This window comes from Gossypium hirsutum, chromosome D01 (assembly GCF_007990345.1).
Source record: "Gossypium hirsutum isolate 1008001.06 chromosome D01, Gossypium_hirsutum_v2.1, whole genome shotgun sequence".
Classification (NCBI taxonomy): Eukaryota; Viridiplantae; Streptophyta; class Magnoliopsida; order Malvales; family Malvaceae; genus Gossypium; species Gossypium hirsutum.
In genome coordinates, this window is record NC_053437.1 from 6,092,900 (window position 1) to 6,103,776 (window position 10,877).

The window sequence follows — 10,877 nt, forward strand, 5'->3', positions numbered from 1 at the left end:
AAGCAAATAAAATGAGTGGCATTATGTTGCATCACGTGCTTCTTAGAATAAGACATGAATCCCATTGCATTGTGATCCACGATGAGAGGAGAGAGAAGATGAAAGGAAAGAATGGGAATTGGCTTTCCATGCACTCGACGAAGGGAAAAAAGAGAGAGGAGAAAATACGCAATGCTATGAGTAGAGTGTTTATGGGTTGGATTATTCGATTAGGTTCGAAGATTTATTCAAAATTTAAGAAGATTTGGATAAAAATATGGACAGACTTTGACAAAATATTAGGTCCATATTTCGAGCCAAACTAAACTTAAACAAGTATAATGTGTATTAGTATCATACTTACGCTTGGCCCATAAACATATCTAGCCACTCGCTCAACTTCCATTAGGTTCATTTAGAAGCCATTGGTATAGGAAAGGTGGAACCTTTCAAGTTGAATATGCTAAGTATTTAGCTTTAAACCTGGTAGAGCTTCAAGTACAAAGGGGAAAAACAATGGTTGAGTTGAGGAGAGTTTCTTAATTAATTTCTTATTGGGTTGAGAACATACCACTAATTCTAATTCCTTGTTGGATCACAAGTGTAATTCGATATATTAATCTATGTATCTACTTTAAATCTCAAATCGATTAATAAGAGCTAAATATGAAATTATAATATGATAATAAAACTTGGTTATTGATATATGAAAATGATATACGATGTACACCTAAAATATTATGATGAACGATGCTTAAATACCTTGATAGTAGATTGATGCGATGATATATTGTTAAAATATTATGATGTACCACGCTTTTTGACTTTGCATTGGTATCATGTTTCTAATTTGTGTAAGTTGTTATGACAATGAGATTAGATACTGCAACGAGACTGTTTAATTATCAAAATATCGTATTTATTTAATTAGTGATAATGATGTATATAAATCAAGTGTTTAAGTAATGATTTAAATGAAATTGAAATGAATGAGAAATAAATTCATAGTAATTATTAAGTAATAATGTTATAATGGATTAGACTGTGAAATAAATTAAAAGTGAATATGTTAGGTGTGTAATTAAGAAAAATATGTTTATATGTGCATGTAAAAGTTCATGAATGAAATATATTTAGATAATTGACTTTGCTATTGTGATTAATTGTTTGTATTAATGAATTATTCTATATGCTTGTTGTAGTATTAATGTTATTTAGAATAATATTTTTGTTCATTTTGTATTAAATTGGTAAATAAATGAATGGCAAGTAAATGGTATTTAGTAAGTTATTCACATAGCTTAACGTATATATTTTAAACGCATAGGTGAAAGGTAAAAACATGAAAAATTTTAAGATTTCTACTCCAGTTTGAATCGTATTACTCCTCAAGTTATAAGTTCAAACTTTTTGATATATGATTATAAACTTAGAAATGGCATGTATATAGGGTGATTATAGAAAAGTTGAGAACATTGAAAATTTTAGTTTATTTTGTTGGGACAAGTTTTGATTTTACGATATTATATGTGATATTTAGAGATGTTTAATGATTTAAAACGAGCTTTAAAATATTAAAATAAAATGTCAAATGTGAATTGATCATTGAAATAACTTAGTGGTTAGATGTAATACTCATTATTCAAGTGATCGGTTTAACCCAAGTAAGAGGTGTTAGGACAAAGTCATACATGGATGAAGTCGAATAAATCCTATTAAATCGTTGAAAATGATGAAGCAATGTTTAACCAATAATAACTAATATACTTAAGATTTGTTTGAATGAACATGAGGGCCCCCTGGATTCGTACTTGGTGCATGTTGGGGGTGTCCCTGTCCCCTCTCACTGCCTTCCCATCACATCACGTGCTTCTGTAGAGAAATTCTTATTTTAATATTTGATAAAACTAAGTATAATTGGTCATATTCTAACCTTTAATATTTCCAACTGTAACTGGCAAGGAAGTCGAAGAATTGAAGTAACTGAACTGTACGCAAGAGTCAGTCAACTTGTTTTAATTTTGGATATTTATGGTGTGCCATAGAGTTCAGTTGAAAAGTCTTCCCTGTTAAATTTATATTTTAGTTATTTAATTTTAAAAAATTATAAAATAGTTATTAAATTATCTAAATATTTTTATTTAAGTAATTCAATCATTATGTTTTTTCTTTTAAAGTCTGGTCGGTGAGTTTTGAGCGATGATCAGTACAGTAGAATAATACTTGTTGAGTGTTTTTGTATGTTTGTCCTTCAAAGGGAGTTAAATTCTCTATTTATATGATGTGTCCCTATTCTTAGATGTGACATCCTAAATAAGTTTTCATGCATGTCAATACATACCTTATTTTAGGTGAGGGTTTGCCTACATGGTGGTGCGAACCCACCCCGTGCGAGTTCATGAGAGGATGCGAACTCATTGCCGAACCCTAGTATGCAAACTATTTAGGCTATGAATTGGTCCCAGTCAAGTAACCGAGTAGCAGGTCAACAATGGTGAACACCAAAACAATACTCATTAACGAGTAAGACATATCTTAGATCCAAGCTATTCTGATAATTAGTGTTGGAGATCAAAGAAGAAAATTGTTTAGATTTTGACTCACAGATTGATAATATTTAAAGTTGTTTTATATAAAAAAAATTAAGCTGTAAAAGTGAAAGGGAAGTTTACCCTTTCAATTAGTGCATGTAGCATTTATCTAAAAGTTTGGAAATAAATTTTAGTTCTCCGAAAATATATATTTATTCTGCAAATAAATTTAAAAAATAAGTTTAATATAACATTTGATCCTTTGAAACTTTTTTTTTCTAATTTGATATTTAGACTTTTATTAGTCTAATTTGGTCCTCGATCTTTTTTAAAAAAAATTTTGTAATTGGGTTTGATATATATTTTTAATTTGATACTTAATTTGTTTTATTTCAATTTGAAACTTAAATTTAGCTCTTTTTCTTAATTTAATACCTAATTTTTTTTAGCAAAAATAATGAATGTAGGATAGACATGTGACATGTGAAAAATGACAAAATATTTTTTTATATTAAATGTTTAATTACTTTTAGTTTAATTTATTTATTTCATTTTATCAATTTAAAATAATGAATTTATTTTATTTTGAGTTTTTAGAACTCTTATTTTTTTTAGTATAGCTCAATGCATAATTTTTTAATATTAATTTTCGTTAATACTGATAATATTTTTGTAGCATAACACGAATTTTTAATATTGTTAGTAGTTTAGAGTAATCCGTATATTATTTAATAAATTTAAATATCAAATTAAACATAAAAAAATTAGTTACCAAATTATAAAAAATATATCAAATAAAAATTTTAAGTATCAAATTAAGAAAAAATGTTAAGTTTAAATATTAAAAAATATTATCGGTTCGTACTTTAGAAATAAATTTTTTTTGCATGTCAGGCAAGTTGAGAGCCAGCCAGCGAGGGACCCCACGGCCCACTGTTTTAAGAGGGTGGCACCAATTAAAATTACAGCCGCAATTTTAGTTGGTTGGACTATTATTGACACAGAAAATTTAAAGAAAACTAATATTTTTTTTACCTAGAATAAAATCGTAAAATGGATATAATAAAAATAAAAAACAAAAAGTGTGTTAAAAATTATTATTGAATATTAATTTAAATAAATTTAATGTTTTTAATAATTTTTTAAATACTTATGTATAAATTATGTTTTGATTACTAAATTTTAAAAAAGAAATTACAATATGGTCACTATTAATTTATTATTTTCTTGTCACTTAGGGTGGGTTTCGATGGATGATTAGGTGCGATGCGTTTAGCTTACTTTTTATTTTACGCTAAAGTATGGCTACAGTATCTAATCTCACCGCCAACGCTGTTTTTACGCTAATCGCAGGTAAATACACCATTCATCCAAACTCACCCTTAGTTGTACCCTCCACTAATGGTGCGATGGAAATCTCACGTGCCAATAAAATTGTCATTTAATACATACCTGGAATTTACTTAAACTATCGAGTAGATTATTTCTTAACAATTACGTGGATTCCATGTATATTAAGTAAATTTAATCGAGAGATATTAAGAAAAACATACTATTAATAATTTAAAGTCAGTAGGAAGAATATGAAATAAACTAAGCGAACGTAAAGAAATTAAGTGGTAGATGAGATATTTTTAATGTGTGTTTTTCTTTTATGATATTAATTATCATTTATCTTATATTGAAACGGACGTATTCCAAAGTCAGATATGAATATAAAAGACCTCAACTTCTTCACTGTCGGATGTCATCAAAATTTGATTCCGACGTGTCATGATCTGATCCAGCTCAAGTACGGTTTGTGCCCTAAGAGTATAAGTTTAAATTGGATCTTATAAGTTTCCAAGATTTGGTTACATTAAAACATGGATGGGTGCGTTTTAGACCAAAAATATCGGTGTACGCTATAAATTTAAAAAATGATAACATTTGAATATGTGACATCGGATAAATTTCCTTTAGAAATTTAAAATAAAATAAAATCAACTTTTTTAGAAATCTGACCTTATAAATTTAAAAAATTATAAAAATATCTAATTTTAAGATTAATTATGGCAATGGCCAAAGAAGTTAGTTGCCGCCACTTTCTGACCGACACTACCCTAAAAATATCCCAAATATATTTTAATCATTATAAAAAAAATAGATTGGAAGGCAAAAAAAAAGGGACCTAATGAAAAAAAATTATATCCAATCATGTTTTGAAGCATGCTGGAGAAAAATGTTCAAGGATCTTACCTTTTCTAAATTGGGTGAAAAAAAGTACCGCATGAGAGTATGGAGGCACCAAATTATACATTTGGTTTATTTGGATGCTAGCTCTGTTTTTTTTTAAATTAAATTTAAATAATCTTTAAAAGATATAAGAATAACAAAAATAAATTATTTTCGTTTAAAAAAAAGTACCCACAAATTGAACATTGGAAAGTTGAGGGAAAGAGAAAAATAAAGATAAAAGAATAAATAAAAGAGTAAAATAACTATTTTATTTTCAAAAAATACAAATCATACCCCCAACTAACCAGATTTATTTCTTAGTGTTTAAACTTAATCCAAACTCCTCCACGCAACAACAACTAGTAAATCAAAATTCAAATGGTTGAGGCGCCCTCCTAAAAGAAATTCCGGCCTTAAAATTTACCTGAATCAAACAGATGTTAATATTGTAGTTGCATCGACTCCTCAAGTATTTAGCGATGGTTATAATTTTTTTGTCACTAAATCTCAAAGGAAAAACTTATTCATCCCATTCTCAAACTTGATTTTTAAAAACAAAATCACCCTTATATATATCAAGATTTGATGGGCTTAAAGTTTTTCTCACTCTTCTTTTCAAAAACACGACACAATTACCAATAATATTTGTTAATTAAATATCACAGAATCACTAAATTAAAAATTCGATATATTTTTTTTATTCATAAAAATTTTACTTTGGAACTTTGAAGACCACCTTCAAATGAAGTTTAAGAGGAATATGGTGTTATTAAGTCATTGAGCTTGAGCTTATGGTATTAATAAAAGATGATGGTGAACATGTTCACAACACAGAATGGATACATTCATGATCAATAAATATAGTACAATCATAAGTACATGTCCGAACATACATTTGGGCACTTGTAGATTGGAATTATCACTAATATTTATAACTAATGTTATGGATAAAATCAAAACACTGGCATTAATGAACTCACATATGTCTATTGTGGGTGTATTTTAACCATGTTTCCTTGAAACATTAACGTAGAAACCATCTGTAAATTCCAGAATGGGTGAACGAACAATGTTCCCTCCCTTGATTTTTGTGAACCTGTTCAATAAAATTTGCAAAACATTTTTGGTTTAGATTCTTTGGATTAAATTATTAAAAAAATATAATGAAAAAACATACCTGAATTTGGTGACCCAGACATGTAAAAAGACAGCCACTAGAACCTTGCTGAACTCTGCCCCAGCACACGGCCTATTCCCTCCTCCAAATGGTATGAAGTTCTTTGCCATTCCATTGCTCCCAATGTTCTTTATTATTTTTAAAAATATCATAACAAATGAAAAATTATAATTAATGGCTCTCAAAGTTTAATTTAAGATCTAATCCATGGGAAAGAGTATAATTATACCTTCCATCTTGAAGGGTTGAAGGTAAGAGGATCTTCATATATATTAGGGTTTAGATGAAGTGCTGTGGGCATAACCAATAGGACCCAACCTTTTGGTATTGTATATCCTGCAATATTTATATTTTAAATTTTATCATTTAAAGGATGAATCACACTGGTTTATAATATTCAAATAAATTGGTAATAATATATAGGATAAACTATCAAAATAGTCACGTTTGTTTGTTACATGTTACATTTTAGTCACTTAATAATTACAATATTGTTTTGTAACATTTTAGTCATTGAGCGTTAATTGCCGTTAACGGTGTAACGGTAAGCTAATGTGACACATTAAATCATCATTTCAAACAAAAATTTTAGGTTAAATTATACAATTGGTCCCTTTTTTTTTGAGCAATTTAATTTTTTTCTTTTATGTTAAAGAGATGGAGAAGGGAGGAAAATAGAAGGAAAAGCAGAAGAGAATGGAAAAGGAAGAGAGAAAAAAAGGAAAGTTAAAAGAACATAAAAGAAAAAATTAAATTGCTCAAAATGAAAAAATATGGAGACCAATTGTACAATTTAACCTAAATTTTTTATTTGAAATGATTATTTAATGTGTCATGTCAACTTACCGTTAAACCGTTAACGGAAATTAATGGCTCAGTGACTAAAATATAATATGATAAAAATAAAAGTGACTATTTTGATAGTTTATCTTAATATATATATATATTGTTATCTACCATCGACGTGAATGTCAGCTATAACCTTCCTCAGCATCCCAGGAAGAACATTTTCTAACCTAAGTGTTTCATTAATCACCTGAAAATAGCAAAAAAAAAAACAAGAACATGAACATGAACATGAACATGAACAAACATGGCCTAAATTTACTTATTAAAAAAGTTGGCATAATCAATCAATTAACTCACGTAACGAGTGAACGTCATGGATTTGTATTCCTCCCATACAAGTCCAGAATTGGCATCTTCTCTGTTCTTTAGAATTTCCTCATGCTCCTCCTGGTTCATTTCTTAAAAACTAACATATTAATATCCAAATTTTTTCAAGGAAAATCAGAATTAAATTATTATTTTTTAGACTAAATTATAATTTTTGGACTTACGCAATTTACCGGTTTTAGTTTGTTTAGCCTTTGCTTACCTCTAACCCGGCTCCTGATTATATCTATCTGAGCCGTTCGCTTTTCTTACAATAATGTACCACCAGGTACATCGACACAAGTACAAGAGTAGCTACCTCTATGTTCATCTATTTATTACTCGTCCAAGTTTAAAGATTTGTTCGAAATTTAAGAGGGTTTGAATAAAAATATTAGGCCCATTTAAAATATGAGTCAGGCTTGGGCTTAAACATTCAAGACCCGAGCTCAGTTCCGCCCGACCTGTTTTAAGTTTATAATACTTTATATTATGTTATTTTTATATATTATATAATTTAGAATACATTAAAAAAATAAACTTGTACTAAATATATAATACTACTCTAATGTTAAGATTACTATATAAAAATTTTAATAAATAAAAAATGTATAAATTTATTAAATATTAATATAATATAATATAATATAAATATATTTTTTTAAAAATAATATAAGTGGGCTTAAAATGGGCTTGAATTAGTTTTTTACAAATATGACAAGTTTGGACAAAATTTTAAGTTTATATTTTGGGCGGGGCCAGGCTTGGGCAAGCAGAAAAAATATTAATATCATGCTTAAATTTGACCCAAATCCAACTCATGAACACTTGGTATATAAAAAAATTACAAAAAATATTTGAATACAAAATTAACCCTCAAACTATATCGTTTTTTTCACTTAAATATACCTATGTGTTTCTCAAAAGTGATAGATTAACTATCAATTTTTTCTATTTTACCCAACATACAGTCTCAACCAATTACTATGCCACACATAACATGTTCTATTAGATGTTGTACTGATAAAATGAGATGAAATTGCAGATCTCATTTTTTACCCAAAAAAAACGATATTAATTGGGACCAATGTTATAGTTAACACCTATAAAAATTGCATATATTCATGTACACTTATCTAAAATCTGAATATATAACATAACCCCAAAACTCAGATTATATGATTAAAAATTATATAAATAAACCCACCAGCTATCTAAAATATTCACTTAGCAAAAAAAGAAATATAAATGCTTAAGTATATATTAATTTAATTAAAAGCAATAATAATGATAAGTTAAAAGCATATAAACGAAGGAACGAACTGTTAATTGTTGCAAAGCCGATGGGTTGTCCAGTAGATACATGGTAGCCAAAGTGATAGTGGGAGAAATAGTCTCGACGGTAGCAAGGAGTAGCCCAAACAGAAGGTAAGGCACGAATTCCTTCGTCAAAAATGCTTCTTTCCCAATGTCTCCTACTATTTCATCCAAATAATCTCCCGTTTTATTGCAACCTTCTGCTGAATTATCACAAGAGTACCCCTTCATTCTCTCTTCTACAACCCTACTTGTCAGCTTTATTGCTTTTCTTTTCTTCTGCAGTCAAAGATATATTTATTAGTGTTTACCCTAGAAGGATTCATGATGAAATTCATATTTAATGGCATGTTTTTACCTGTATACATTTGTAGAAAGTGGTCCCAGGGATATATAAAGGAAATGTCATAATTGATTGCAACATGTTGTTTAAATCTTCACCTAAATTTTCTTCTGGTTTATGGCTCATCAGGATCTGTGAGGTTAAATCAAATAACATCTGCAAATACCCAAACCAACAATCTATATTTATCTTTACGATAATATTTCATTCTTGGATCATCTGGTTATGTATATGCTATAATTGCTTACGGGAACAGTTTGGCGTTTTACATCGACCTCTGGCAGATTGGTCCACTTATGTAATTCTTGGTTTATTACATCCTCAAACTCAGACAACAGCTTACGTTTGAGTGGCTCATGCCCGAAATGACCGAGAATGGAGCGCCGTAGATACCTGTGGAAGTAGCCACCTAGGTTACTCATGTTATCGTGGTGTATCATCTGTGAAAAGGAATCCATGTAATAGAGTTCGATGAGTTTCCCTTCTTGTTGCAGCAAGAAGTAGTTGAATTCGGGATCTGATGACACCGCCACCGGTCGACCCGCTATGTTTGTCTTGAACAACGGACCGTATCTAAAACCATATTTGAAAAAATGAGATACTTAATGCACTGACCTACGCAGATGAAACGGAATTTAAAGGGTTATTTTATTACCTTTTCAATCTTTCATTAATGAAAGAATGCATGTCAATGGAGTTGGAAGTGGCAAAGAAGCTAAGGGTCTCTCCTATGAGAGGGAATCCCATGGAACCAGGAGGGAGTTTGCCCTTGCATTTAGGGTTTCTCCACCTATAAATCCAGTTACCTACACTTACACTCAAAAAAGATATTATGAAAACCCAAACATACCATATCTCCATTATTATTTGACCAAAACTGAAATGGGGAAGGAGTTGAAAAGCAGAATTTGATTTCTTTCTTTAATGTTGCTCCCTTATATAGAAGCTTTAATAAATAGTCAATTGGGTAATAAATATTACTTCGAAGATGTTATTATTTTTCAAATTTTTAATAAAATAATATGATGATGAGTTTTGATCTTTAAATATATTAATTTTAAGATTTAATTGAATTTTATAATAGAATTTTTTTCACCCACGTCGTGTGTCATAATTTAGTATAAGAAAATATTGTTAATTGAGTTTGTGTCACAAGTCAACTTGACATATTGTATATGTGTTATTAATAGTTTCAAATTATACGTTTCATTATTTAATGGTTTTTACACAAATACACGTGTGATAGAATTACTAATATGTATATAAGAGTTTAAATTATATTAGCATAGCTTTAAATAACTATTATTTTGACAAAATGTCATTTTTAAATATTTATTAAATAACATATTTATATTCAATTTACTGTGAGCTTCAACTTTATCACCAAACCAAAGTCTCATGCGTAAAACCTAACGAGGGTTAAAGGTTGTTATGTATTTAAGATGTTATTTATGATACTAAAAAAATTGTATAATATGATATGAATTGTAAATTAAAGGTCAAAATTTAATATAAGTTGATCGGTAGTAACATTTTGGCTTAGTGGCAAGAGTATTGTGTTATAGGTATTAGAATTTGGGTTTAATCCTAAGCAATTCCACTCCTCATCCTTGATTCTCAAAAAGAGTTAAGCATAATGAATTATTTGGCCTTTCAACTTCATAATATAAAGTCGTTTTATTTTTTCATTTATTTTTTCGTCTTTTTAGCTCTTGAATTTGTATAATTTGTCAAATCACCAAAAACTGGATGGAAAAATTAATATTTGTTAATGTTTTAATTGATTTCCAACTGTTTAGTACTTAAATGCCTTTTTTATCATATGATAATAATAGAGAGGAAGGCTTTTTTTTTACCTAAATAATATAAAACAAATAAATAATTACCAAAATAGGATAAGAAAAAATTAATTACCGAAATAGGCATTTGCTATAGTAACCTGCCGGTGTCACCTGACCAACCAGTGGCACTACCTCATTTTCCCCAAATCATTGTGGCATGATTAGTTTTTTAAAACAAAAAGAATTTTTTTGGTATCGCTACTGTGTGTCAGGTGGCACCAGTAAAATATTTTTTTAGTTGGTAAATTAATAATTTAGCTTTTCTGGTTAGATGATTAAATGTTAATGCTTTTATCTTTGAGTTCCGATGAATTACT

General features: G+C 28.8%; 1 protein-coding gene across 1 annotated transcript; it reads right to left on the reverse strand.

The window, feature by feature from the left end:
* Nucleotides 1-5,547: 5,547 nt before the first annotated feature.
* On the reverse strand, nucleotides 5,548-9,683 carry LOC107917740 (cytochrome P450 87A3). Its single transcript, XM_041086885.1, has 9 exons — nucleotides 9,375-9,683; nucleotides 8,968-9,292; nucleotides 8,735-8,875; nucleotides 8,383-8,655; nucleotides 7,051-7,140; nucleotides 6,862-6,940; nucleotides 6,134-6,240; nucleotides 5,905-6,032; nucleotides 5,548-5,823 (listed from the first exon to the last, which is right to left on the reverse strand). The coding sequence occupies exons 1-9, from the start codon at nucleotides 9,578-9,580 to the stop codon at nucleotides 5,730-5,732; spliced, it is 1,443 nt and encodes a 480-aa protein (XP_040942819.1). The 5' UTR covers nucleotides 9,581-9,683; the 3' UTR covers nucleotides 5,548-5,729.
* Nucleotides 9,684-10,877: the final 1,194 nt, after the last annotated feature.

Excerpts from the sequence above, each read along its gene's own strand:
- LOC107917740 (XM_041086885.1), bottom strand. The coding sequence starts at position 9,580 with ATGGAGATATGGTATGTTTGGGTTTTCATAATATCTTTTTTGAGTGTA. Across the intron at positions 8,876-8,967 it reads TAAAACGCCAAACTGTTCCC|ATGTTATTTGATTTAACCTC; the intron begins GTAAGCAATTAT and ends GGGTATTTGCAG. Across the intron at positions 7,141-8,382 it reads CGGCTTTGCAACAATTAACA|GAGGAGCATGAGGAAATTCT; the intron begins GTTCGTTCCTTC and ends GAAATGAACCAG.